At 42.8% G+C, this 27,875-nt stretch overlaps 3 protein-coding genes across 6 annotated transcripts; 2 read left to right on the top strand and 1 right to left on the bottom strand.

Moving 5' to 3' along the window:
• Nucleotides 1–557: 557 nt before the first annotated feature.
• Nucleotides 558–26,583, bottom strand: LOC124050313. 3 transcript variants are annotated; one of them, XM_046372710.1, is made up of 7 exons: nucleotides 24,993–25,179; nucleotides 22,941–23,243; nucleotides 21,051–21,338; nucleotides 20,831–20,957; nucleotides 20,314–20,410; nucleotides 19,927–20,055; nucleotides 558–796 (listed from the first exon to the last, which is right to left on the bottom strand). In XM_046372710.1, the coding sequence occupies exons 1-6, from the start codon at nucleotides 25,162–25,164 to the stop codon at nucleotides 19,933–19,935; spliced, it is 1,110 nt and encodes a 369-aa protein (XP_046228666.1). In that variant the 5' UTR covers nucleotides 25,165–25,179; the 3' UTR covers nucleotides 558–796; nucleotides 19,927–19,932. The 3 variants fall into 3 exon arrangements, with proteins under 3 accessions (XP_046228666.1, XP_046228677.1, XP_046228658.1); XM_046372721.1 differs by lacking the exons at nucleotides 558–796; nucleotides 24,993–25,179 and adding an exon at nucleotides 26,210–26,583 and having other exon boundaries at nucleotides 18,416–20,055; XM_046372702.1 differs by lacking the exon at nucleotides 558–796 and having other exon boundaries at nucleotides 18,416–20,055.
• Nucleotides 6,334–17,704, top strand: LOC124050189 (contactin-5-like). Its single transcript, XM_046372462.1, has 10 exons — nucleotides 6,334–6,523; nucleotides 6,862–7,161; nucleotides 7,241–7,474; nucleotides 7,612–7,716; nucleotides 7,947–8,156; nucleotides 8,732–9,070; nucleotides 15,320–15,668; nucleotides 15,764–15,821; nucleotides 16,604–16,788; nucleotides 16,959–17,704. The coding sequence occupies exons 1-10, from the start codon at nucleotides 6,469–6,471 to the stop codon at nucleotides 17,065–17,067; spliced, it is 1,944 nt and encodes a 647-aa protein (XP_046228418.1). The 5' UTR covers nucleotides 6,334–6,468; the 3' UTR covers nucleotides 17,068–17,704.
• On the top strand, nucleotides 10,227–12,869 carry LOC124050349. 2 transcript variants are annotated; one of them, XM_046372825.1, is made up of 5 exons: nucleotides 10,227–10,286; nucleotides 11,548–11,624; nucleotides 11,932–12,231; nucleotides 12,311–12,544; nucleotides 12,682–12,869. In XM_046372825.1, the coding sequence occupies exons 2-5, from the start codon at nucleotides 11,570–11,572 to the stop codon at nucleotides 12,852–12,854; spliced, it is 762 nt and encodes a 253-aa protein (XP_046228781.1). In that variant the 5' UTR covers nucleotides 10,227–10,286; nucleotides 11,548–11,569; the 3' UTR covers nucleotides 12,855–12,869. The 2 variants fall into 2 exon arrangements, with proteins under 2 accessions (XP_046228781.1, XP_046228773.1); XM_046372817.1 differs by lacking the exon at nucleotides 10,227–10,286 and having other exon boundaries at nucleotides 11,106–11,624.
• Nucleotides 26,584–27,875: the final 1,292 nt, after the last annotated feature.

The following is a 27,875-nucleotide window of genomic DNA, read 5'->3' as shown; positions in this document are numbered from 1 at the left end:
TCTTATGAAATGGCAGTCAGGAGTTAATGTTACCGACTTTAGTCCTTTTAGAAATGTTTTCCACGGGTCAAATAAACACAGCACTATCAGGTAATGACACATGGAGGCGACAGCTCTGAAACTATCAGGAACACGAGACCAAATGAGACGATATCTTTTACACAACCAAATCGAAAATGGAAACTGTGAAGTCCAGATGTTTTTAAAATTAGTGAAAAAAATTAACTGTTCAACTTATAGTTTGTTCATTTCAATTTCTGGTTATTTTTAGTTCAGAACAATTGAGCCTGTAGGAACGTAACGACATGGGACTGCAGACTTCACTGTCAACATCTTCCCTCATCAAAAAGATCATAAAATCATGTGCACTGGTTAGAGGAAAGGTGTTGGGGGAAAAAGGATTTACAGTATTAGCTGCCATGTAACTAAGAATACTATTGTCTATTGTCTTTCCCTTCCTCCACCTGTAAAGGAACCTTGTTTCCCAGTATCTGTTCTCAAACAAACAAAAGAACAATACACAAAGGTTTTTACACAAAGTAATTATAAAAATATTATTACTAGAGCTGTCTGGTCAAGAGGAGGTTCCGGGTTTTATTGGCTGTACTGATAACAGAGTGGTATAAAAAGAAAAGTAATGTTAACATTTAATTAGTTTGATGAATTTCAATAAGCTGCGTTGTGTTGGGGCAAGAAATCATACAAGTTGAAAGGAGAGCTCACAATGTCTTTCAGGCTAATGCTGAATACCGTCAGTCAATCTGCTCCTCCTCCTCCTCTTCCTCTTCTTCTTCTCCTTCTCTTCCTAACAAATATCAGGAGTGTCTGTGGAAACTCTCACTCTCAACGATCTTCAGTTGTAATAGCCGGTTTCAACCTGTAGAGGGCAGTCGCTGCATATCTATAACACAAAACGGAAAATTCAAATACTTCCCACTAAAATGTGAAGATTTGGACCTGAATCAATCAGTAACGCTACTAAATAATAAAATATTTAGATTGATTTTCAACAGAGAAAAGGTGATTTGGGGGTTTCGTTGCTCTTTAACAATCAGAAACATTTTCTTGAAGTCACAGCAGGAATGTAAGAAATAAACACAGCGTATAGACCAGGGGTCGGCAACGCGCATGCGGCTCTTCAGCGCCTCCCTCGTGGCTCTCTGGAGTTTTTTCAAAAATGTATGAAAATGGAAAGAAATGGGGGGGGATATATATTTTGTTTAAATATGGTTTCTGTAGGAGGACAAATATGACACAAACATTCTTAACGTTTTCCAGTGCTGTAACAAGGTTTATAATAAATGTTACATTTCAACATTTCTGTGAACGACGATGTGCGTCATGGCCTGCGACACACGTTTCAGCGTGGCGCGATGCCACGCAGCTGGCTGTTGTAAACAAACCGGCGGGTGTTTCATCGCCACAGCACTCAAAGTAAATTTCATTCATAACACTAGATAGTTGCCTACTGTAGACCTATTTCAAATTCCATACACTCTTGTTTATCGTCTGTTAGGGTTGTGCAAAGGCCAATAATACAGCCTTACTATTCAAAAATGAGACTGTACGCCACCAATGTATTGGTTTAGTCCTGACCCCTGCTGTCCGTCACGTCAGAGGCCATTGGCATCAGCGTAACCTGTTGATTCCCGAGGCGACTCCGATTCAGGTAATAAACATAATGGACAGAAAAAGGCCAAAGCTATCGGGTGCTTATTTCAGAAAGAAAAGGAAAGAAGAAGAGGAGAAACGGTCCAAAAACAAAGGTATGTAGCTAATGTTCCCTCTGTAGCGTACGACTGTAATTACGTTATGAAAAGGGGCTAACGTTAATTGTTTAGCTTGTTTGCTGTTTTGTGTGCTGGTTATAGTTAACCTGAACATTATCTGAGTTAACATACATACATACCAATAACTGTGTCTACACTTAAGCCATCAGCACCTTTGCTGTCATTGCTTTGTGACCATTTGGTTGTCGCTGCGTACTGTATTTGGCCGTCGGGATTTTCCGTGCAGTAAGCTAGCCTTAAAAAGACGGACGTTGCCCACATTTCGTCCATTATTTTCTGTCTCAGTGTAACGTTAATAGAATTTGGGCAATGGAGCATTTCTCCCCGTTGGTTAATCTGTAGGTTAATAGCATGTAATAGGCGTAATGACATTAAGTGATAGCTAATGTATTTCAGTGTGCCATTCATGCATGTCTACATTGATGCACTTTTTCAGCAACACTGCTAAAATATTTTGGAGCCTCCTGCCCAGGATGAGTCTCCAGCAACAGAGGCCTCATCTGGAGCAGAGGATCAGGAGATCCCATCCACCTCTACGGCTGCTATGGCTTCTATGGCATCTCCTGCCATGTCTCAGGAAGGCCATGAGGAGTTTGCTGCTGCTTCTCCCCAGCAGGAGCCTATAGGTGGATGGTGCTTTGCTCTCATTTTTGTGTGTGTGTGTGAAGATAGAAGTAGCAGTGTGTTTTATCTTTTACCTGCCTGCAGACATTTTTTCCTGTTAGTTGTGATTACGGGACCCGGTCGGGTACAGCCCGAATAAGCGACGTGGGCCCGCTCTCTCGTAGGCCCACCACCCGCGAGAGGGTTCAGAAGGGGCCGGTGCAATGTGGTTTGGGCGGCAGCTGTGGACGGGGATCCCGGCGACCCAAACCCCGGACAAAAACTCTATCTATGGGGACATGGAATGTCACCTCACTGGGGGGGAAAGAGCCCGAGCTTGTGCAGGAAATTGAGCGGTACCGGCTAGAGATAGTCGGGCTCACTTCCACGCACAGCCTGGGCTCTGGAACCCAACTCCTGGAGAGAGGCTGGACTCTCTTCTACTCTGGAGTTGCCCATGGTGTGAGGCGGCGAGCTGGTGTGGGCTTGCTCATAGCCCCCCAGCTTAGCCGCCATGTGTTGGAGTTCTCCCCGGTGAACGAGAGAGTCGTTTCCCTACGCCTTCGGGTTACGCCCTTAGGGATAGAGTGAGGAGCTCTGTCACCCGGGAGGAGCTCGGAGTAGAGCTGCTGCTCCTCCACATCGAAAGGAGCCAGTTGAGGTGGCTCGGGCATTTGTCCCGAATGCCCCCTGGACGCCTTCCTGGGGAGGTGTTCCGGGCATACCCCACCGGGAGGAGGCCCCGAGGAAGACCCAGGACACGCTGGAGGGACTATGTCACTCAGCTGGCCTGGGAACGCCTTGGGGTCCACCCGGAAGAGCTGGAGGAAGTGTCTGGGGAGAGGGAAGTCTGGGTATCCCTGCTCAAGCTGCTGCCCCCGCGACCCGGTCCCAGATAAAGCGGAAGAAGATGGATGGATGGATGGATAGTTGTGATTAATCCAGTTTTGCTATTTCTTAAAACCATGTTTTGTTCCACTGCTGTGTGCTTTGAATAATGTGCCAAATCAAATGTGCTGTTTTGCAGAAATGCTTGAACCCCCACAAAGTTCATCTTCCACTGGAGAAGAGCCTCTTTCAACAGACCCTGCAGACTGGCCATCACCTCTGACAGACAGCATGAGGACCGAGTTGGTACACAGAGGGCCAAGTTAGGTGGCATCAGATTTCTTTTTTCCTAATGGGAGATGTTGTCAACAGAAGGGTCAGGTTTTAGTTCTGTGTGTGTGAAGGATTTGTGTATTTTGATTTGTATTTTTATTGTTGTTATTTATATTCAATTATCCTTATTTCTTTGTCGTGCTTTTCTATGCTTGTGATATGAAATGTGTATTTTCTTTCAGTTCAATTCAATTCAGCTTTATTTATAAAGCACTTTAAAAACAATATATATCTTGCATATATTTATGGTTGTGTACTTTAAATTGGTTGTTTAATGTTTAGTTTGTTTTATTGTATTTCTATCTTAATAAAGTTTATACATTCATACTTTTCACCTGATGTTCTCTTTGGGTTGGTGGAGGCGTGAGCCAGTGCGGGGGGGACACCACAGGGGCTGTTGGCATATATGGCAACGCAAAACGCTAATGTCAGTATGTCTGCTCACAATCATGTCATGCACACAGTGCTAACATGCTGATGTTAAGTTGGACAAAAGGAAAAGTGACATATTTTGTCATTGGAGGGAACTCACTCCAACGAAATTTGTTCTCTGCACTTAACCCACCCAAGTGACGTGCACACACACACAGCAAACCCGGGGCAGTGGGCGACCGCGTGCAGCGCCCAGGGAGCAGTGGGGGTTAGGTACCTTGCTCAAGGGTACCTCAGCCATGGACACCGGGACGGGGAATCGAACCAGCGATCCACCGGTTACGGGTCCGACACCCTAACCGCTGATCCACGACTGCCCCTACAAGAGGAACAGCTGGAGGTAGCAGAGCTGAAGATGTTGAAGTTTTCTTTGGGTGCAACCCGGTGCGTCCCGAAGACGCCGCGTCCCAGCGACCCCAAGGACTACAGGCCTGTGGCCCTGACGTCACACATCATGAAGACCCTGGAAAGACTCGTCCTGGAGCAGCTCAGGCCCATGGTCCAACCACTTCAGGATCCCCTTCAGTTCGCCTACCAGCCCCGCCTTGGAGTGGACGACGCCATCATCTACCTGCTGAACAGAGTCTACACTCACCTAGACAAGCCGGCAAGCACTGTGAGAATCACATTCTTCGATTTCTCGAGTGCGTTTGACACCATCAGGCCGGCTCTGCTGGCTGAGAAGCTGACAGCGATGCAGGTGGATGCCCCACTGGTGTCCTGGATCGCAGACTATCTGACGGGCAGACCGCAGTATGTACGCCTGAAGTGCTGCCTGTCAGATGAAGTGATCAGCAACACCGGGGCTCCACAGGGGACCGTCCTCTCTCCCTTCCTCTTCACGATCTACACCACAGACTTTACGCACTGCACAGAGTCCTGCCATCTTCAGAAATTTTCTGATGACTCTGCAGTGGTTGGGTGTATTACTGGGGGGGATGAGAGAGAGTACAGGACGGTAGTGGACAACTTTGTCACATGGAGCGGGAAAAACCACCTACAGCTCAATGTGACAAAGACCAAAGAACTGGTGGTGGACCTGAGGAGGACTAAGGCTCCAGTGACCCCTATCAACATCAAAGGGGACACTGTGGAGGTGGTGGAACAGTACAAGTACTTGGGGGTGTACTTAGACCACAAACTGGACTGGTGCAAGAATGTGGACATGGTCTACAGAAAGGGCCAGAGTCGCCTCTACTTTCTGAGGCGGCTGAGGTCCTTCAACATCTGCAGGACGATGCTGAGGATGTTCTATGAGTCGGTGGTGTCCAGTGCCATCACATATGCCGTTGCCTGCTGGGGCAGCTGCCTGAGGGTGAGGGACACTAACAGACTCAATAGAATCATCAAGAAGGCCAGCCATGTTGTGGGAGAGGAACTGGACTCTCTGACAGTGGTGTCTGAGAGGAGGATGTTGTCCAAAATAAGAACTATACTGGACTTTCCCTCTCACCCTCTCCACAATGTGCTGATCGGCTACAGGAGCTCGTTCAGCAACAGACTCATACTCCCACGATGCACCACAGAGCGACGCAGGAAATCATTCCTGCCTGTCGCCATCAAACTGTTAAACTCAGCACTGTGATGGACACACTCACTGTATATATACAATGTACATATTGGCTTTTTACACATGCACATACCTGTATTTTAAATTTTCTTAAAAATTTGAATACAGTTTTTTGTAAATACCTGTACTTTGAGATTTTAGTTTTGTTTATCCTATCTTTATTAAGTTTATCCTATTTTTTATACTCTGCACTTTTCTCCTCTCTTGGTCGGGAATACTGCATGTGCAATGTCTGTAAAAACAAGAATTTCCCTCCAGGGATTAATAAAGGAATTCTGATTCTGATTCTGATTCTGATTCTGACCAGGATGGTTGGGATCGGAAATGAGTGCATTAGAGGGACAGCTCATGTGAGGCCAGGTTGAGATGGTTTGGACATATTCAGAGGAGGGATAGTTAATGTATTTGTCAAAGGATGCTGATGTTAGCGCTGAAGGTCTAGAGGAAGACCAAAGAGCTTCCTCTTCAGTGATGGTGGCTTTTATTCTTTTTTTCTTTGTTCAACCACAAACCAGCCAAAGAAAGCTGGACATTTCCCTGCTCTCATGCTTGCAACTTAACATTTTGAAGAAAATATGATGCAGTTTACTCATATTGTGTGTTACATGAAGACATTCTATCAATGTATAAAAAATAAAGGAAAAGAAAATAAAAAAGAAAATAAAGCTAATGAAATACAAAGTGAGAGAAAGAACAACCGGGAAGTTGAAGTCAGACTTCTCGTCTTACTCTGAAAAGGGAAGGAAGTGAGTTACATGCTGTTTGTCTGCAAGCCGACCTCAAACTGACCAACAGTCCTCTGTGTCTCTGAAGGAAACTACTGTTGATTCTTTCAGAAACACAGCAGTTGGACTGAGGTCACTCGTTTAATTCAATCAACTTTCTGATTAGAAGCTGAAGACGACGACCACCATGTTGTTGGCACAAGCTGGATGTGTTTTCATGGGCTTCATCCTGTACATTTCAGGTATGAATAACTGATTTTTCCTCCTTATATTACAATATTTTTGATAGAGCTACAGTGTGTGTCTGACATGAAGTTTATGTGAATTTAAACAAATATAAAAGTGAAACCAGAAGAAAAAAGGAAAGATTATCTGCAGTGCAGGAGTTCCAGTGAGTCACAGAAAACAAGATTTGGTGTTTACTGCCAGGATTTTAACTTATGGGGCTGTTTTAAAATGAATTACAGCATGTCAGCGTGATCCTTTAAAATATTATATATTATCACTGAGACGAATAGAAACGTATGTTATAAGACAATCAACCTGACCAGATGTGTGCTAATAAACTCTTCTGTTAAAGGGGTTCAGGGACAAACAAGCAGCATCTGTGCATTCAAAGGTTCATCAGTGGATCTGACCTGCTCACCTCAACATCCCACTTCACCCATGAAATGGTACACTGTACACTGGAATGGATCTGCATATGTTCAGAATGAACTGGCTGCAGATGGAAATCGTGTAACGTACAACATGTCTGAAGAGAATCACCCAACTCTAACAATCAAAGATGTGAGAGAAAGTGATCAAAACAGTTATTGCTGCGGAGAGAAAACCCAGCCAACCCGCTGCTGGTACGATCAGATTCAGCTTCGTGTTACAGGTACAGTGGCTGTCAGTAATGAATGACTTCAACAGTGACTTCAGTATATTAATTCTTATTTGACTCCCCATCATGTCAGAGCTGCAGGTGAAGGTGATTCCCACCACAGAGGGACACACAGTAACACTGATGTGTAGCACCAGCTGTCCTCTGAATGAAAACCCTGCAGCCTACATGTGGTACAAGAACAGAGAGTTTCTCTATCAGGACTGGTCTCCCTGGTACCAACAGCTGGTCAGCAGTGAGGAAGCAGTCAGATACTCCTGTGCTATCAAAGGCTACGAGGATCTCAGAGCCCCTGAAGTCTCAGTGGGTGAGTGACAACATTTGGCTCGTTGTCATGAAAAAGTACATTTATTAATCAGGCACTGGAACCTCACATGATGAAGTTCTTGAAGTACTGTTACTGTGTACACCAGAAAATAAAGTATCACATGTGTTTTTGTGCAGATTCTGTCACATCAAGCTGCTTTAAGGTGACCTATGCTGGAGGCACAATGTGTTCTTCTCAGCAGACATCAGTGGATGAGCCCTGCTCCATCACATATCCAACAGGTTACGTTTCTCAAACATCCAGCAAACACACACACACACATCTCCACAACACTAATCCCATTACAAGCCATCTTTTCAAAATGGAGGCTAGTTTGTGTTCACTGTTTTGCTTTTGCTTTCTTTCTTTTCTGATCTTTATTTTGTTTTGCACACTCTCTCTTTCATGATCAGCCATGTTTTAGGTTAATATTTAATAATTTCTGTCATCAGTTTTTACATTTATGTAACAGACATACATGTTCAGAGGAGTCCTGCAGCCTTATCAGACCACATCAGACTGACCTGTAACACCAGCTGTCCTCTCACTGCCTTCATATGGTATAAGAACAGACTCTTACAAAGACACTCTGAGAAATCCCAAATTTTGGTTCCCAGCTCCTCTGGTGACAGCTTCTCCTGTGCTGTTAAAGGCCACGAAGATCTGCTCTCCACTGCAGTCTGTGAGTACAAACCAACTTAACGTCTGTTATAACTTGTGGAACGGGACATTTGTTAACTGTTTTCAAAAGGCAATGAGAAATATTAGACTTTAATAATGTTTAAATGCCACAGGATGTAGACATGATTCAGTCTGATTTTCATCGTTATGCTGCAGCAGTCGGGTTATGATTTGTATTTCTGGTTAAGTTTCTTTCAGTCTCTGTTACTGATGTGCCTTAGAAAGTTGACACATACAACCAATACTGTTCACTGATGTAACATTTTGTTTTATGAAATACAACTAAACAGTAAAAATACCTGAGATGTTTAACTGTGAACAATCACCTGTTAGATCACAAACAGCAAATTCTGACATAAATCCAATCAATGTTGAATCATTTTTGGCTTTCAGTGATGAATTAAACAGACACTTTTGTTAACTGTGATGGACCTGATGAAATATTTGCTGAAAAGAATTCATGAGATGTATAAGTTTGAGACCAGCAGGTCCTGATGTCTAATACAAAGCTGACATTTTGTAGCACACAGGAATTTTAGTTTGAATATTAATGTAACTTAAAAAGTTACATTACAGGTGTCGTGGACAACAACTGCTGGAGTGTGAATTATGTCAGCAGGAGAATCTGCGCTCTGAGAGGCTCTTCAGTCAACATTTCAAGTGAATATTCTCATCCCAACCAGCAGCCACCAAAATCTAAATCCTGGTATAAAGTAAAGAGAAGTGGGACAGAAGGAGATGAAGAGCAGATGAAGGCTGCAGGTCGAGTGAGTTACCACGACAACATGAAGAACCTCCACATCCTGACAATCACTAACCTGACTGAGAATGACTCAGCAGAATACACATTCAGACTCCAGAAAGATGAGAGCGGATGGACACAGTCTGATTTTCCAGTGACTTTGGTTGTCACAGGTAATTCTGTAGAATAAATACTTTCTGTTTGTACAGTAAATTACTGACTTCCACATCATGTACCACCAGCAGTCAGCAAAGTCAAAGTCAGGTTCAGTCTGCCTTTCAGTCAATTCAACATATTCAGCTGTAAAATTCATTTTACCAACTCAGTCTAAATGAAAAGACATCAAAAAGTAATCAATTTTTGTTCACTAGTTCAGAGGACTTGTGAGATAAGACGTCTTACTGACCAATCTAACCATCTGTCAGGTGTGAAAGTGGACTTCAGTCCTTCTGCAGTGGTGACAGAAGGTCAGAGAGTCACACTGACCTGCAGTACCAGCTGTCCTCTGACTGACGACACAAACTACATCTGGTACCTGAACAGTCGACCTCTGACCCTGCCACAGGACCAAAACAAACACCTGCTTCTAGACCCAGTCAGCAGGCAGCATGCAGGAAACTACTCCTGTGCTGTCAAAACCCTCCAGATCATCAGCTCTCATGAAAACACTCTCACTGTCCAAAGTGTAGCAGGAAACTGGACAGCAGCACCGACTCCTGCAGCTGCTGCACCTGCTGCTGCAGGCTTCGGTGCTGCTCTCCTGGTTTTAACAACCTCTGCTGTTTTCCGGTGGATTAGGTGAGAAACACTGTGCTCTGTTCCCAAACGATGACAGTCACACACTAACCTGACGTCACTGATTAATTTTGATGTCCACTCATTTCACTGAACAGAAGAGAGAAGACGTCCAGCCAGTCCCCAAGAAGTGAAGCCTCAGAGCAGGTAAAGCAACGTACTTGAACACTTCTGTTAGCTTAGACAAACATCACCATCTTCTCAACTGCTTCTCTTCCAAAAGAAATCATCATTTCCTTCCTCTGGACGGCAGCAAAATCTTGTCCCATTCAGCTGTGGTTGCATTTTATAAAACTCTGACATGACAGTCAACCAAACCTTTTAATGCAATATGACGTCCTGTTATTTGTCTCGTCTCCTCAGCCAAACCCTGATGCCACGTATGAAAACATGTCAGCTCCATCAGCAGAGCAGGATGACCATCACTACTGCAGACTCCACTTCTCTGAGAACCACACAGATGATCTCTACTCCACCATCCAGCCAAAGCCTTCTCACTAAGCAAGTCAGCCTCCCCTCGTAGTGTCAATAACTGGAATAACTTCAGTATCACAGCAGGCACAGACAAGCAGAACTCTGAGTGCAGACATAAAGGTGAGCACATATTTTACTGCTGAACTCAGTGGGAAACTTTTCTCTTTGGTTGCTTTCCACACGTCTGGCTGAGGACTCATGGGGGTCAAACAGTTCTGTTCCCAGCCTTACCCGACTCTCTGGGAGAACACGAGGCTGCTCGTTCTTGCTTTCTTATCCCCTGAAACCAACTTCTGTGCAGCCTGCAGTGAAGAAACTCACAGAGAGCCACCAAGAGGAAGACTCACGTCATCTTTCAGAGCAATTGAGCTCATTTCCTTTGACAGTGAACTTAAAAAGGAACATATTATTTATAGCCCACATAACCTTCTGATGTTTTTGCCCAGTAGCCACAGACTTCTGCCTTGGTGGACTGTGTTTCCACTGGAACAGTCAAGAAGACTGCTTTTTGTCTGGCATTTCTGATTGTGTGCTGTTTGTGATCAGTAATGAGACCTAATTAAAGTTTGAATGTGAAAACAGTTTCATTCACTCATTAATGTTTTGTAGATATTTCAGTTAAATCTGTTGGTGTTGAATCTCATGCTTTATTAACGATGTCACACAGAATAATAATCAAAGTTAATGTTAATGTCAGCTTCTCATGTCTCTGCACTTAGTAGTTGCAAAAACACTGTGGACAGTAATAGAATTATATTAAGGAAACTGTTTGCTTTTGTTTGTCTTGTTTACTTCTTATTCCTCATCAACAAGATCTGCAGTGTGTTAAAAAGGAGGAAGTTATTTTTCTCATAGAAGTTTGTTTCAGTTATAAACTAACTGCAGACAACTCTTTCTGTCACGTCTGCTCTCGCTGAAGCAGCTTTCATACCTTTCATACCTTTCTGATGGATTCATGCTGCAGTTTACAGTACAGTATACACATGTGTGCTGTATGAAGAGCTGATAGACTAAAAGTAATCAATAATAAATTCAAATCATCATTGTGAAAGACAAAGTGAAGAAAAACACACTGAGTCCATTCTGAGGCTTCCCATGTCAAAATCTTTAATGCAATATGTAAATTTTATTTTATTAAACTAAGAATACTGAGAATGAAAGAGGAAGGAAGTTTGCTTTTGGTCTCAGAGCTGCATGTTGTGTGAACCACTAAAATACAAACCAGCACCAACCAACACCACCAGCCTGTTCACTCCAGCCTTCACTCTGGAAGAGAGAACTGACTTTTATCTGTCTTCATTATTTTTTGAAAGGCTTGTATTCCAAATAATTCAGCTGTTGAGGTCTCGCTCATACAAATGCTGTTACACCTCTTGATTAGAAAGCTGAAGGATTCAACAGCCATGTTGCTGACAGAAGCTGGATGTGTTTGTCTGGGTTTCATCCTGCTCATCTCAGGTATGACTGACTTTCTCATATGATGCTGATTAACTGTGAACTCGACATGAAGACGTGACGTGAGTTTTACGAGTGTACAGGACTGTATGAGTTGGTTTGTGGACAAATTGCAGGAAATGCAGACTGATTTAAATTAAAACAAGGAATACATGTTAGCTATCAAGATGTCCACATATTCTGCTGCTGTGAGCTTTTCAGATGCTTTACAGCTTGAGACAGTATCATCATTTGGTGATCAGCACGGAGAAGAATGTTATAAGAAATACAAACCTGACCAGATGTGTGCTAATAAACTCTTCTGTTAAAGGGGTTCAGGGACAAACAAGCAGCATCTGTGCATTAAAAGGTTCATCAGTGGATCTGACCTGCTCACCTCAACATCCCACTTCACCCATGAAATGGTACACTGTACACCGGGATGGATATGCATATGTTCTGAATGAACTCGCTGCAGATGGAAATCGTGTAACGTACAACATGTCTGAAGAGAATCACCCAACTCTAACAATCAAAGATGTTAGAGAAAGTGATCAAAACAGTTATTGCTGCGGAGAGAAAACCCGGCCATATTCCTGCGGGTACGATCGGATTCAGCTGCATGTTGCAGGTACAGTGGCTGTCAGTAATGAATGACATCAACAGTGACTTCAGTATATTAATTCTTATTTGACTCCCCATCATGTCAGAGCTGCAGGTGAAGGTGATTCCCACCAAAGAGGGACACACAGTAACACTGATGTGTAGCACCAGCTGTCCTCTGACTGGAAACCCTGCAGCCTACATGTGGTACAAGAACAGAGAGTTTCTCTATCAGGACTGGTCTCCCTGGTACCAACAGCTGGTCAGCAGTGAGGAAGCAGTCAGATACTCCTGTGCTATCAAAGGCTACGAGGATCTCAGAGCCCCTGAAGTCTCAGTGGGTGAGTGACAACATTTGGCTCGTTGTCATGAAAAAGTACATTTATTAATCAGGCACTGGAACCTCAACTGATGAAGTTCTTGAAGTACTGTTACTGTGTACACCAGAAAATAAAGTATCACATGTGTTTTTGTGCAGATTCTGTCACATCAAGCTGCTTTAAGGTGACCTATGCTGGAGGCACAATGTGTTCTTCTCAGCAGACATCAGTGGATGAGCCCTGCTCCATCACATATCCAACAGGTTACGTTTCCTCTATCCTGAATTATACAGTCAGCCAGTGTAGAGAAGCCAGTACAGGAGAAATATGATCTCTAATGCTGGTTCTTGTGAGTAATCTTGCAGCAGCGTTCTGGATTAGCTGGAGAGTCTTTATAGATTTATTGGGGCAGCCTGATAGATGGGAGTTACAATAATCCAGCCTGGAAGTAATAAATGCATGGACTCATTTTTCTGCATCTTTCTGACTCAAAATGTGCTTAATTTTCCCAGTATTGCAGAGGTGAAAGAATGCAGTCTTTGAAGTATTGGATATGTGTGGGTTAAAGGACATGTCCTGGTCAAAGATAACTCCAACATTCCTTACAGTGGAGCTTGAGGCCACAGCTGAGCCATCTAGCATTGCTGTATCATTGGATAATTTGTTGAACATTGCTTATCTTGAATCTGTCCCCAGTCTAAAGTGAGGACTTGCTCATTTTCTCATTAATCACTCCACCACACCCAAAGCTTTCCTGTCCATCCAGTTGGGGAATCGAACCAGCAACCGTCTGTCCACAAGCCGCTTCTTCAACCTCTAGGCCACAGCTGCCCCGGGTCAAGCAGTAATTAGAAGGTTACTGAGGGACAGCTGCAAGTTTATGGTCTGGTAGTTGTAGAATAAAGCCAAAAATATGCATGCTAATAAGTAAGCAGTTGATGGTTGATGTGCTCTCTCATCTAAAGTACGACCAAAGTTTTTTTATGGGTATCACAAATTGAAAATGAGTTTGTGTTTTCTTGTTTACCTGATCATCAAATCACTCATGAATGTGTGTTGACAACTTGTGGCCACTAGATGTCCCTGTAGAGTGAGAGTCAGTCAGTGAACACAGCAGCTTTGTCTGTCACTAAACCCCAGAGTCGTGAAATCCGCTGGTGTTTTTGCAGCTGAGAAAGCAACAGCATTGACCCGTGTTGCCACAAGCTAATGAATAATAAAACTAACTGATGCTAAATCAAACAACTCTCTGAAACACACAAAGTTAAACTATGAGCTGAAGCCAGTCTGCTACCTAACAAGTGTCTAAAGCCAACCTACTGAATACTGTAAACACAGAACTAACTATGAGATTAACACCAAAGTCAAAATCTGTGCTGACAGCACAATGAAACAAGTCAGTCACGATATTAAATCCACGTAATCCTCTAAAACCGCTCCTCACTCTCAACGACCTTCAGTTGTAATAGCCGGTTTCAACCTGTAGAGGGCAGTCGCTGCATATCTATAACACAAAACGGAAAATTCAAATACTTCCCACTAAAATGTGAAGATTTGGACCTGAATCAATCAGTAACGCAACTGAATACCCATTTAGATTGATTTTCAACAGAAAAAAATGTGATTTAGGGTTTTCGTTGCTCTTTAACAATCAGAAACATTTTCTTGAAGTCATAGCAGGAATGTAAGAAATAAACAGTGTATAGACTCATAAAAACGAATCCCTCTCAGTTATCACTTATGACACACTAGATGTGTGTGTTGGTGTTTGCATCTGCAGAATCTCCCTTTATTTTCTTATTTTCTGATTATTTTGTTGTGTTCAGTACATTTCTGGGAATGAGGCTCAACAATCAACAATCTTTCTCCTGAATCGCTTAATGGTGTGTTTACAAACAGCAACTGACAGCTCCTGCATGTTATGCCTTAAAAACATTCTCATTTGAATGCATGTAGGTGGACGTGAAGAGCAGAAAACAGAAAAACACACATTCATTTTCCACTTTTGATACTCACCAAAATATATAGGAAATAAAACAAATCATTGATCTGTTTGTGTTTTTTATTATGCAAATTTACTGTAAGTCATCAAAGTAAAAACACAAAGACTGAGACACCACTTGTTGTTAATTCTGTTAATGGCTGATGATACTCAGCATTTAAACTGAAACTCCTCCTGTTGTTCTTTTCTCTGTATTTCAGGTCTTGATGATGATTTGAACTGCTGGAGTGTGAATTATGTCAGCAGGAGAATCTGCACTCTGAGAGGCTCTTCAGTCAACATTTCAAGTGAATATTCTCATCCCAACCAGCAGCGACCAAAATCTAAATCCTGGTATAAAATAAATAGAAGGGGGACTAAAAGAGATGAAGAGCTGATGAAGGCTGCAGGTCGAGTGAGTTACCACGACAACATGAAGAACCTCCACATCCTGACAATCACTAACCTGACTGAGAATGACTCAGCAGAATACACATTCAGACTCCAGAAAGATGAGAGCGGATGGACACAGTGTGATTTTCCAGTGACTTTGGTTGTCACAGGTAATTCTGTAGAATAAAACACTTTGTGTTTGTACAGTAAATTACTGACTTCCACATCATGTACCACCAGCAGTCAGCAAAGTCAAAGTCAGATTCAGTCTGCCTTTCAGTCAATTCAACATATTCAGCTGTAAAATTCATTTTACCAACTCAGTCTAAATGAAAAGACATCAAAAAGTAATCAATTTTTGTTCACTAGTTCAGAGGACTTGTGAGATAAGACGTCTTACTGACCATCTAACCATCTGTCAGGTGTGAAAGTGGACTTCAGTCCTTCTGCAGTGGTGACAGAAGGTCAGAGAGTCACACTGACCTGCAGTACCACCAGCTGTCCTCTGACTGACGACACAAACTACATCTGGTACCTGAACAGTCAACCTCTGACCCTGCCACAGGACCAAAGCAAACACCTGCTTCTAGACCCAGTCAGCAGGCAGCATGCAGGAAACTACTCCTGTGCTGTCAAAACCCTCCAGATCATCAGCTCTCATGAAAACACTCTCACTGTCCAAAGTGTAGCAGGAAACTGGACAGCAGCAGCTGCAGGAGTCGGTGCTGCTCTCCTGGTTTTAACAACCTCTGCTGTTTTCTGGTGGATTTGGTGAGAAACACTGTAATCTGGCACGTTCCAATGACATCTGAGTTCCAAACTACATTTGCTTGTTCATGTGTACATTCATTAATTTCACTAACCAGGAGAAAGAGGACTTCAGCTCAGTTTCCTCAGCATGAATCAACAGACAACATGGAGCAGGTAAATACCAGACATTTCAACAAAGTTCTCGCACGTTTAAGTCTTATTAACAAGGCTGTAGGATTTAAAACTGCAAAGGAGTCAGAACCTGTTGTTGGTCACTTTGACTCGGTGTTAATCAGTTTGTTACTGTGACACAGTGAGCACAGCACAGTCAGTTCAACTGCTTCTTATCAAGGAGGAGAAATTAAGAAATTCTGCTGACAAAGTAAAAACAAAAGCTGCAATAATATTAGATGCACAACTGTTTTCAGTTTTATTAACAAACATATTTTGGACAGAATCTTTACGCTTCAGGCTCTACAGTATCTCAGAGTTACTCCTGCTATTGACTCCTTACTGTGTAAGTCTTTGTTTCAGTCCGGTCTCTTTTCCAGGCAGTCAGATGCCAGTGTTTTGTCAGGTGACCAGGTCACCAGCCTTTCGACTAACTCCAGTGTCTGCAATGTTAGACGTTCAGAGCAACTGCTCCACTCAACATTGTACATAAAGGGTCGAGAGCCCAAGAAGGTCTGGAGGTCAGGGTAGACACAGGTCCTTCACCCTGGAGACGAGGGTTTATGTCCTCTTACAGCCAAGTGTAAAAGATATTTTCCTAAATCCTAACCCTCAGCAAACAGAGTATGTGTGCATCTGTAAGAGACGCTGAGGGGAGCGACAAAGTGGCGTTATGATTTAACACTGTTCACTCTTCCAAAAAGACTTCATCCTCCCTGTCATCAGAGTAGAGGATCAGTGTGCTGCGATGGAAACTAACCTGATTTGTCTCGTCTCCTCAACAGATAAACCCTGGTCCTTTGTATGAAAACATATCAGCTCCACGAGCAGAGCCAGAGCAGCTTTACTATGAGACAGTCCACTTTTCTAAGACCCAGACAGATCGCTCCACTGTCCAACCACGTCAGCCCCAAGAACAGGAGCTCGTAACTTATGCCGTGGTCAACTTTGGATCCAGCAGGACCCCTGAGTGAGCATCTCTTAACTTAGCGACCGATTCAGGATCTGCTTTGTGGCCTTCCTCATATAATCAGTGGTACTATTTCAACAGCCTCCATACACAGTGACGTGTTGAGGGCAACTTTTCTGCCTGATAATCCTGACTTTTCACATTTCAAGGCTTCTCTCTTTTATTTCAAGGCTAATGTGGACCAGGAGTCCCCAAAAATCCCTGAGCCTCACAAGCAAGTGTTTGTGTAGAAACAGTAATGCCTCATATCAGCTGTGTGCTAAAAAGACAAATGTGTAAATCATTGCCTGAGTCAAACCGTCATTGTGTTGTGAGTGACACAATAAAGCTGGTCTTTACACAACAAAAGTGTCTGGAGTTCTGACCTCTTCAGACTTTCTTCTCTTCTCAAACAGAGTCTGATTTGCAGTGCCGGTTGTTTGACAATGAAGATGACAACTCCTATGCTGCATACGTCTTTTGACGTGTTGTTATTACTGACAGACTTCATTGTAGCGGAAGCCACACACTGTGTTTTCAAACTACAAAATACAAATTGGTTGCTGATTTCATTTTAGTGTCAAGTCCAGCAAGTCCAGCTGTGTTTTTATTTACTTCCCTGCTGCATTTTAAATGTGATTAGACAGGTGTGACAAGGAGACACGTCCCATATGGCTCATATTCCCATAGAAATCATCTGTCCCTGTCCTTTCACACTATTTTGCATGACTGGAGCCTGTCCCAGCTGAAAACAGGCAAGAGGCGGGGTACATCCTGGACACACGCTCACACCGAGGGGCGCTTCGTCACAGTGAATGTGTGGAGTGGTTTCTTTTAAAGATGTCTAAATTTGGTAAGGTCTTGACGTCCGAGGGTCACCGGTTCGAATCCCCCACCAGACAGGCAGGAAAAATTTGGGTGTGGTGGAGTGATTGATGCGACAAATGCTGCCCCCCTCCATTAGCCGGCTGATGTACCCTTGAGCAAGGCACTTAACCCCCAATATGCTCCCCGGGCGCTTGATGCTGCCCACTGCTCCTGTGTGTGTTTCACTGCATGTAATTTGCTGAGTGTTGCATGTGTGTGTTCAACTAAGGATGGGTCAAATGCAAAAGATGAATTCAGTGTGTGTATGAGAAAATATATATACTGCCAATAAAGCTGATTCTTCTTCTTCTGTCTGAGTCATGAAGCGCTTGCACTCAGATGTTGATAGAAACTTGATACAAAGATTAAAACGGTTAAGTCACCTTGTCATTGGCAGTAACCCTTCACACGGTCAGCGAAACAGAAGTCTGTGTGAACCAAACTGAATCATTTTCCTGAGCTTTCACACAAAGTGACCACGTTGTCTCCTCCAGGATAGCAAAAGGTTTCTTGCTACGAGCAACATGAACAGCAACCGAACTGCCAGCTGTGGTGGATTTTGAGCGACTTGTCAAAGCGCCTGAAGCCCATCCTTCTTCCTTCAGTGTTCTTTTCAGCTTGCCAACACATCTCAGGTGCTTTGTGTGTGAGTGTCTTTGTGTGTGAGTGTCTTTGTGTGTGGGTGTCTTTGTGTGTGAGTGTATCTGGAGCTGCGATGGTTTTAGCCAATCGCTTGGCTGAGTTTCCCCACATTCAACACACTGTGGTTTCACACACTGTCTGCCATTATGAATCCAAATTTAATGCATTCATGGTTGAATGTTCTCCCCCCCTCTCATTATACAACCTGTGAAAAAGGCCTCTAAAAACAGGTCCATGATAATACAAAAAATAAAATACATGTTCAATATGTACACAATACACACACTTATTGGCATGAAGACCGCAAAAACATTTTCACACAAAAGCACACACGACACGACACTTCAGCTCATCGGAACAGTGATTTCTCATTCTTAAGTGATTTTTGTTTTTTACGATGAAGTACAACCCAGTGGACAGTTTGAATACAACCTGACACCCTGAGAAGACCCTTAGGTGAAATCAAAAACACATTTTTCACGTCATTATGACAGCAAATGCATATAAAAAAAGAAAACACATTCAGAAGGGGACAAAGTACATTTACTTGAGTATATTTTTCAACTCTCTAGACTACTGGAGGATTATGGTTGAAACCTGGTCTATACTGACTCTGCTGCATCAATGTGGAGGTTTCTGCCATCTGAATCTCAGCTTTGAAGTGGGCAGATTCATTTCCTTTTCTGAAATGCAATCCTACGTCTGCCGGACACGTTGTTTAAAACGCAGTGTGGTTTGAACAGTTCAGGCTGAACTTGGTGTTGACTAATTTGAAATGAAGGAACATTCATATTGTTCTAAATGTCCGAAGTTCACTTTGTTTGTCACAGCTGAAGCTCTTATGAAATGGTCAGTCAGGAGTTAATGTTACCGACTTTAGTCCTTTTAGAAATGTTCTCCACGGGTCAAATAAACACAGCACTATTAGGTAATGACACACGGAGGCGACAGCTCTGAAACTATCAGGAAAACGAGACCAAATGAGACAATATCTTTTACACAACCAAATCGAAAATGGAAACTGTGAAGTCCAGATGTTTTTAAAATTAGTGAAAAAAAATTAACTGTTCAACTTATAGTTTGTTCATTTCAATTTCTGGTTATTTTTAGTTCAGAACAATTGAGCCTGTAGGAACGTAACGACATGGGACTGCAGATTTCACAACACAACATCTTCCCTCATAAAAAAGATCATAAAATCATGTGCACTGGTTAGAGGAAAGGTGTTGGGGAAAAAAGGATTTACAGTATTAGCTGCCATGTAACTAAGAATACTATTGTCTATTGTCTTTCCCTTCCTCCACCTGTAAAGGAACCTTGTTTCCCAGTATCTGTTCTCAAACAAACAAAAGAACAATACACAAAGGTTTTTACACAAAGTAATTATAAAAATATATTAGTAGTATTACTAGAGCTGTCTGGTCAAGAGGAGGTTCCGGGTTTTATTGGCTGTACTGATAACAGAGTGGTATAAAAAGAAAAGTAATGTTAACATTTAATTAGTTTGATGAATTTCAATAAGCTGCGTTGTGTTGGGGCAAGAAATCATACAAGTTGAAAGGAGAGCTCACAATGTCTTTCAGGCTAATGCTGAATACCGTCAGTCAATCTGCTCCTCCTCCTCCTCTTCCTCCTCCTCTTCCTCTTCTCCTCTTCCTAACAAATATCAGGAGTGTCTGTGGAAACGATGCGATGAGCCTCCAGTTTATCATAAACTGTTGTTAGACCGGACTTGTCAGCAGATCCTGCAGGACCTGTTGAGTCAGGAAAACATCCTCCCTGGAGGAACAAAAACAAAGGAAGTTTGGGGTTTTTTTGTTGTTTTTTGAGTACTTCTTCCTGTAAACTCGGCCACCTGATCTGCCAGGAACTGTGCAAAAGAGCTTGAGTGGAGTTTCCAAAAGAGCTGCCTTTAAGAACTAAACTCCAGTTAGCTGGTTGTGGGAGGATAACTAAGCAAACTTTGCTAACGGCAGACTGGCTCAGAAACAGCATCATTACCATTAAACATTAGCTCAGGTGTGTCTGTGCACCAACCTGTTTGTTATTGTCCTCAGATGTGTGTGTTTGGGGACTGTGATTGTTCCCATGGTCGTCTCTGCTCTGTGCTCTCTTCTCATCTACTGATAAAAGACTAATAAATACAAAGTTAGATTTTAACTTCAAACCAGGTAATGAAGTATCATCATGTTTTACATATGAGTAGACTTTCCAGCATGTATTGTCTCACATGTTGTAGAGGCAACTAAAGGCTGGACTACAAAGCCTCAAATATGGATGTTGCTGCACAGAAGCTACAAATTTGTGGACGCTTCACACACAGCTTCAACAGTACAGAACATCAAGTCAATCAGCACAGTTTCAAGTCGGACGCTAAAGAAAAGCATACTTAGAATTTATTAGGTAACTAACAAGCAGCCGTGTTGCAGTGTTTGAATGTACATCTGTGTCTAATTAAAGTTAAATGGAGAATCCTATAAAAATGTACAGAGAAATATTCACTTCTATGGACAAATGCCTGCAATCAAGCAGTGAAATTATAAAAAACAAATACCTGTCTTGTGTTTGACTGGTGGTCCTCTTGTTTTTGTCATACCACTTCCACTTCCACATCCACATGAAGATACAGGCAACAAGAATAACAATTAAAGAAATGCTGACGGAGATTCCAACTCTCCAATCTGTGAAACCAAACAGACCAAACAACATGTGCCAACAGCCTTTAAACTGTGAAAATCTTGTTTTCTAATCAGTCTTTAATGAATTAGTCTTACAGCTTCTGTTGTTGTTGTCCTTTTGGTTCAGTCCAGGACAGGATGTCACGAAGCTGACTGGAAGAGTCTTCTGTTCAGCAGGGTTCACAGCGACACACCTGTAAGAGGAGCTGAAGTTCTGCTGGTGTACAGTGAGAGGCAGAGGGAGGGCGAAGCTGCTCTTCTTCACTACGTCATCGTCTCTGTACCACAACAGAGTCGTCTCTTTGGCTTCCTCCACAAAACACAGCAAGGTGCAGCTCCCAGCACTCACATTCAGCGGCCTGACTGCAGGAGTCGAGACAGGCTCTGGAAAAAGCAAGTGACGGAGATTGAAAATGAGAAGACATGACTTCAGAAGCCGTAAACTCAGACTCCGCTTTCTGTTCACGAGCGTTGGTGACTTTCTTTTCGTATTCTTTTCTCTCAGGGTCAACGGGAAACATTTTCAACAAGAAGGTGACTGAGTGGTGGACCAGAAAGCCTTTGCCTGCTGGAAATAAAAGGTCTCATTGCAATGCCCAGGATCCCTCTTTTCTTTATCCTCGGGTTATGTCAGGTAATGGACACAATGCAGGTTGCTTACCAACACTAGTGTTTGGGCAACGGACAAGCACATTGCTGGAGTAACGGTGACAGAAAGCCAACGTGTGAAACGAGCGTCACTGTTTGTGGTTCCACACAAAGAAAGAAGTTGCAAAGAAGTTTTATCAAACCTTCATCAGTCTAACGAGGCCACTTACAAAACTGCAAGGAAATATGAACAGAATATGAGCCAGAGCACCAGATCAGCAGTTTCTCACCAACAGTTTAAGATATCAGTCAGTATCACAGAACTGCCTACGTGCCAAAAACCGACACAATCTGAGTTAAACTTTCCAGAAGCAGCAGCTCAGTTTCACTCTCACTCAGAATCACCAGGACAATCAGATAAAATGCCACCAAATAAACAACGACTCTGCGGGTTGTGAGATGGGGCCTCCATGTGTTGTGCTCGTGGTCAATCAGAGTCCCTGTGTTCTCTGTGAGGGTTTGAAGAGATCATCAAATCACGATCACATCAAGCAACCTTCTTAGGTGGCCGACTTCCACCAGGACAATATTCCCAGTCTGAATCTCTGCCTGATCACAAAACATGACATTAATATCACACTTTACTAAGTATGCCAAAATGTAAAGAATTTATTCAGTTTCTTGCATGTTTTCTCAATCAGATAATCTTGGGCATGTGGATAATACGTCCTGTGGCGGAAACATGAACATTATCGTTCTAATCATGAAGACAAGATAATCTTGATTGATTTTAAACAGGCTCAGCCAGTATTTGCTGTGTGTTTGTCATGAGAGCAAGCAGCAGGCATTTAGAGTTTAACATTTTTACATCAGTCAAAGCCCTTAAAAGACAATAAGACAACAGAAGCGGCCAAATCAGTCTCTTATCTCTCTGAAAATGTCTCATATCAGAAGCAGGAGATAATGTTGTGATGCTGTTAATTTGTCTGTAAATGCTCCTACTAACAGCTAGTGCTGCGTGACAGCCATACTGCTGCTGGAGCTTTAGCTGTGAGCATATGGAGGTTTGGTGGCAGTAAAATAACACAGGGCCAGCAGACCTGGGACCAGCTGATCACCTCCCTCTAATCGGAGTGCACACGAAAGCATAAAACAGCACACAAATTAAAGCTGCACTTTTAGGTGTTGACTTGACAAGCTGAAATGTCTCGGCGTCCAGCTGCCATGACACGTGGACCTCAGCACTCTGTGTGTTTCATTGGGTTTAAATCCAGCGTTACCACACAGAGCTGCTCTGCTTATCATGGAGTAACTGCTGAGGGAACAAATGGGGCTCAGATGCTTCCAGAATCATGTTAGAACCAACACACTGGTCAGTATACTGGCAAGGGAACTCACCATACACTATGAGTCTGTAAGATCTAATGAAAACTCTTCCTGTTTTAGAGTCAATGTGATAAATCCCCGAGTCGCTCCTCTGCAGTCCTGTGATTGTAAAGAGTCCAGTGTTGTTGTTCCAGAAAAATTTGTCTTTGTGAACTTCCTCAAATGTCTGAAACGTCCTCCGATTCACCACAGCAACAACCTTTCCTCCAATGGAGAGAAATCCATGCTCCACCACAGGGTCGGGCAGAGTGATGGAGCCTCCCTCTGTGGCTGTCAGGTTCTTCTGCACTTCCTCAGCATCAGATGAGACTATCACTGTAAAGTACAGAGAGGAACACCAGTCAGAGGAGCACAATGCAGGGCTCATCCACTCAGTGAATAGTAAGTTCATGTGAATTCCATAATGTCTATTGCAGCTTTATAAAATACTGTAAAACCATGTGTGTAAAATCCCTTTCAGTGACTGCTGTATGGGATCAGAATCCTGCCATAATCTGAAACCGAAAGAAAACATTTTGAAACCTTGAAAGTCAGTGTTTGAAAATGTAAAACCTGAAATTAAGTTTTGCAAGTCTGAAAATAAGTTTTGAAACCTTGAAACTTGAGTTTTGAAATGTTAAAATCTTCTGCAAACATCATTTTGTATGTGAGCTCTGGGTGCAACACTGGTTTTTGTTTTCGCAGAGTTTCAAACCTCTCATTAACAACAAACTCTAACAACACTCTGAAAAAGTAGAAAAAAAACAAAAACAAAAACAAAACAGCTCCGGGGGAGGGACACCTGCCCCTTCTAACCAATCGTTTCTCTGGTAAGGTCAGGTGGGACTGACAGAGTGGGCGGTTCCTGTCGCTGTTGCCTGGCGCCGAGGGAGCCTCTGTGGGAAGTTCGGTGAGCCGCAGAAGATTTTAACATTTCAAAACTCAAGTTTCAAAGTCTCAAAACTGTTTTTGCGAACATGCACACAGCAGTTTTCAGATCTCATATTATAAGGTTTCAAAAGTTTTTTGCAAACTAATGTGGTGGGAAGGCAGCACGGTGGTGCAGTGGTTAGCACTGTCGCCTCATAGCAAGCGGGTTCCAGGTTCGAATCCCGGTCTGGGCCCTTCTATGTGGAGTTTGCATGTTCGAATCTCCTTGTGTTTTCTCCAGGCACTCCTCCCACAATACCAAAAACATGCACATTAGGTTAATTGGCTACTCAAAATTGCCCCTAGGTGAGAGTGTGTGGTTGTTTGTCTTTGTGTGTTGGCCCTGGTGAATCCCGCCTCTCGCCCGTAGTCTGCTGTGATAGGCTCCAGCCTGACGGATAAGCAGTATAGAAGATGGATGGATGGATGTGGTGGGACAACATTGCCATGTTTGAAACTCTGAAAATGTACACTTAAAAACAGTGAGGATGCAACAAAAGGTTTGAATCTGAAAATGTGAAGCTGAAACTCTGTAATATGCAGGTTGCACTTATGAAAAATAAAAATTCAAATACAAAATTATGCTTGCAGAGATTCTAACTTTTTTCAGACTTTGAAAATACCTTTCAAGGTTTCAAAACTTATTTTCAGCCTTGCAAAACTTTATTTCAGGTTTTAAATTTTCACACACACTGACTTTCAAGGTTTCAAAACGTTTTCTTTCGGTTTCAGATTATGGCAGGATTCTAATCCCATATTCTAATCCCATACTACCGACTGTCACATTTTAATGAGGTTGTTGTTGAGTTGTACTTTACTTTGGTGCATTGTCACCACGTTTTTTGAGTGAATCAGTGAGAGAACAATTTTGTAATCAATTCTACGGACAACATATCCATACCTTTTCTCTGCTTTGCACTGGTTCACAAAGCAACAAAAAAAGGAAGCAGCAAACAAGTTAACTGAGATGAAGGGCTGCAGGTCTAAAGGGTGCTGCAGGGTTTTCAGATTGTATTTACTGTTTTTGTCACACAAAAATGTTGGTTATCGATCTCCTTGATTAAGAATAAAGAGTATTTTCCCTGGAAAAAACGTGCATAAAGTGCATTACAGCTTTGATTAAAGTGATGACTGATGCTTTACAAATGAACTCACTATAGAACCTGGACCTGCCTGCCCGTCCTGGGTGAGGGATCCCTCCTCTGTTGCTCACCTGAGGCTTCTCCCATTTTTTTCCTGTTAAAGGTTTCTTCCGGGAGTTTTTCCTTAGTGGATGTGAGGCTCTAAGGGCAGAGGATGTTGCTATGTTATGTAAGGCCCTTTGCATGTAAAAATGGGAAGTTGTCTTGTCTTGTCTAAGTTGTCTTGTCTTGTCTTTTACACACTTAAATGTAGATTAGAAAGAATAACACCACTCCAAGGCTGTTGCAATATCGTTGTATTCCTTGTACAATGACAATAAAGGCTTCTGATTCTGAAACATGCAACATGTTGACCACAGTCTGACTCAATGCAATTATGGTTAAGGTCACTGGTGAAGGATTTGCATCATAGTTTGTCACTCAGTATTCAGACAGTGGCTGAAACCTTCTGTTCAGAGCAGCTTTAATGGACACACTTCCTCTTTTTATATATCCACAAGAGTATATTTAAAGTGCATGAACTCCAGACGAGACGAACTTCCTGTGATGTGGGAGGATATCATGTGTGGACAGTTTATGTTCACACAGACTGTGTTCAGTAAGCAGGCGTGTCATCAGTAGCAACAGTCAGAACAGCAGGACAAACGGACAGACTGAATCTGAAGGTCCAAAAACCCTGCAGGATTTTACCCACGCACGGCCGTTTGGTGACAGCTGCAGCAACATGCAACAGAAGAATTTATATAAAGAAAAACAGCTGTTTGATTCCAGGAGGTCTGGAGGCCAGGACCCCCCCAACCCCCACACACACACACACACACACACACACACCTCTCAAATAAATGACGCCTCGAAACGCTCCGTTTACGGCAAAACAGGAGGAAGAAAAAACATGCACAGTGCAGAGTGAGACAGTTATAATACACACAGCAATCTTACACTCATAAATAAAGTTCACAAGTCTAACATATTTTTAAATGTTGACTCCTGAGGCCACAGCGCAAAGAGCAGCTCTTCCTCCTTTATGCTCCTTTTTACATAAAAACCAAGACGCCGATGGCTGATTAATCACTTTGTGTCTCTGCCACAAGATGATACGGAAAGTTTCTGTATTTTCAACATGTTGCTCTTCGTTTCTTGTTCTGTTTAATTATATCAGTATGGACAGCACACATAACGTCGTTACATTCAACAGTCAGGTGAAGCATCGTGTCAAATGCGTTTACTTACCAATAAAGAGAAAAAATAGTCTCATCTGCGCGTCCATCACAGCCTTAAACGGACATCCTGCTGCAGCCTGCAGACAACAGACGGGCGTTGTGGGTCTGTGGAAAAACCCACCAAACAGGAGGAGCAGATCAGGATGACGCGTTCAAACACTGTGCTTAAATGGCGCTTTTTCCCGCTTTGAGGAAAACAAAATTTGTCCGCAACTTCGATAAGACAACTTTATTTTATTTTTTTCCTGCCATGTCTGAGTTTTCTGTGTTCTGTCTGTGTTTCTGGTATCTTCCTCAGTTGGATTATTCTTCGTTGTCTTTGTTTGCTTGCTTCATTTGCTTGGTAGATTAGTTTAAGTTCGCTGTGTTCACCTCATCGCTTGTATTATTGTGGGCACGTTGGTTCCTCCGTTCACTGACTTCAGAACAGCGTCAGACCGGCTTGTCAGCTGCATTGTGAGGCCAATGTTTGAGTCTCCTGCTGCCACAGGAGCTCCACATCTTCATTACAACAGGCCTGACGGGCTGATGTTTGTTGTGCTGAGGTCCAGTAGTCACAGTAGTCACTATGCAAATATTGAAATATATTTATATTATCAGGATCTGATATGGGTTTTGTTTTTCCTCACCAGCTGGACGTTCAGCTCTATTTAATTTAATTTACTTTATTAATCCCAAGCTGGGAAATTACTTCTCTGCATTTAACCCATCACTGGTTGAAACACACACAGGAGCAGTGGGCTGCATCAAGGGGAGCAGATTGGGGGTTAAGTGTCTTGCTCAGTCGGCTAATGGGGACATTATTACTCCACCACACCCAAATTTTTCCTGCCCGTGGGGGTGGGGGTATCGAACCGGCAAGTCCATGGTGGTAGCTAAGACACAAGATGTGCTGTCGCTGTCCAGCCATTCAAACGCTCTGGTCTTCCTCAGCTTGACATAGCAGGTGAGATGAAACTCGCTTTCATTTCCCGAGAAACCCACCACAGAGAAAGATTTTCTCTCCTGTCACAACATGCAGACCTGTGCCAGTGCTTGTGTTTTTAGGTTACACCCGTGATAGTTTTTCTCTTGTTGTGTCTGAGGCAGTCCAGAGTTTCATTTTGAAACTGCCTGACCATTTAAGTCCCCTTCAGTTTCATTTTGAAAAGGGTTGACTTGACAAATAGGGCGCCATTCAGGCGCTTGGTCAGGTGTTGGTGTAACATATCATGTAAGAAGTGAGATAAAGAAGGAAGCAGCAGTTTGTTCTTCTTCGTGCTGAGCGATTTCAGGGGTTTGTGGGAAAATGGAGAGACTGTGTCATAATCTAAACTAGTTAATAAAGGTGAATGTGCTGGGAACCTTTACCTTCATATTAACCTCCAAAATGTTATTAGACCGGTTGTACTGGTCTGCCTCCAGTACAGGACATCTTTTCCTCTTCCACATCTGATCTTCTCACTGATAATTCAGTTCATACACTCATGTGAGCTGCCTTTGCATCTGATTTTTGCCGCACTACCATTAATGTAGTCAGTAAAATAACCAGTTTTATATGTAATAAAACTTCTACCTAAAACCAAATCTTGGCCACTGAATGTGCTTACGTGTGTTGGTCAGAGACTTCCTGGATTCACTTCCTGAATAAGCTCTTTGTGCAAAAGAGGAAAAAACCACTTGAATGTGCTCAGTCG

The sequence above is a fragment of the Scatophagus argus genome, chromosome 2 (genome assembly GCF_020382885.2).
Source record: "Scatophagus argus isolate fScaArg1 chromosome 2, fScaArg1.pri, whole genome shotgun sequence".
Classification (NCBI taxonomy): Eukaryota; Metazoa; Chordata; class Actinopteri; family Scatophagidae; genus Scatophagus; species Scatophagus argus.
This window is presented reverse-complemented; position numbering and strand designations above follow the sequence as displayed.

Excerpts from the sequence above, each read along its gene's own strand:
- LOC124050189 (XM_046372462.1), top strand. The coding sequence starts at position 6,469 with ATGTTGTTGGCACAAGCTGGATGTGTTTTCATGGGCTTCATCCTGTAC. Across the intron at positions 6,524-6,861 it reads CTTCATCCTGTACATTTCAG|GGGTTCAGGGACAAACAAGC; the intron begins GTATGAATAACT and ends CTTCTGTTAAAG. Across the intron at positions 7,162-7,240 it reads GATTCAGCTTCGTGTTACAG|AGCTGCAGGTGAAGGTGATT; the intron begins GTACAGTGGCTG and ends CCATCATGTCAG.
- LOC124050349 (XM_046372817.1), top strand. The coding sequence starts at position 11,525 with ATGCTGTTACACCTCTTGATTAGAAAGCTGAAGGATTCAACAGCCATG. Across the intron at positions 12,232-12,310 it reads GATTCAGCTGCATGTTGCAG|AGCTGCAGGTGAAGGTGATT; the intron begins GTACAGTGGCTG and ends CCATCATGTCAG. Across the intron at positions 12,545-12,681 it reads AGCCCCTGAAGTCTCAGTGG|ATTCTGTCACATCAAGCTGC; the intron begins GTGAGTGACAAC and ends GTTTTTGTGCAG.
- LOC124050313 (XM_046372710.1), bottom strand. The coding sequence starts at position 25,164 with ATGCAAAGGGCCTTACATAACATAGCAACATCCTCTGCCCTTAGAGCC. Across the intron at positions 21,339-22,940 it reads TTACAGACTCATAGTGTATG|AGCCTGTCTCGACTCCTGCA; the intron begins GTGAGTTCCCTT and ends TGCTTTTTCCAG. Across the intron at positions 20,958-21,050 it reads GGACAACAACAACAGAAGCT|ATTGGAGAGTTGGAATCTCC; the intron begins GTAAGACTAATT and ends TTGGTTTCACAG.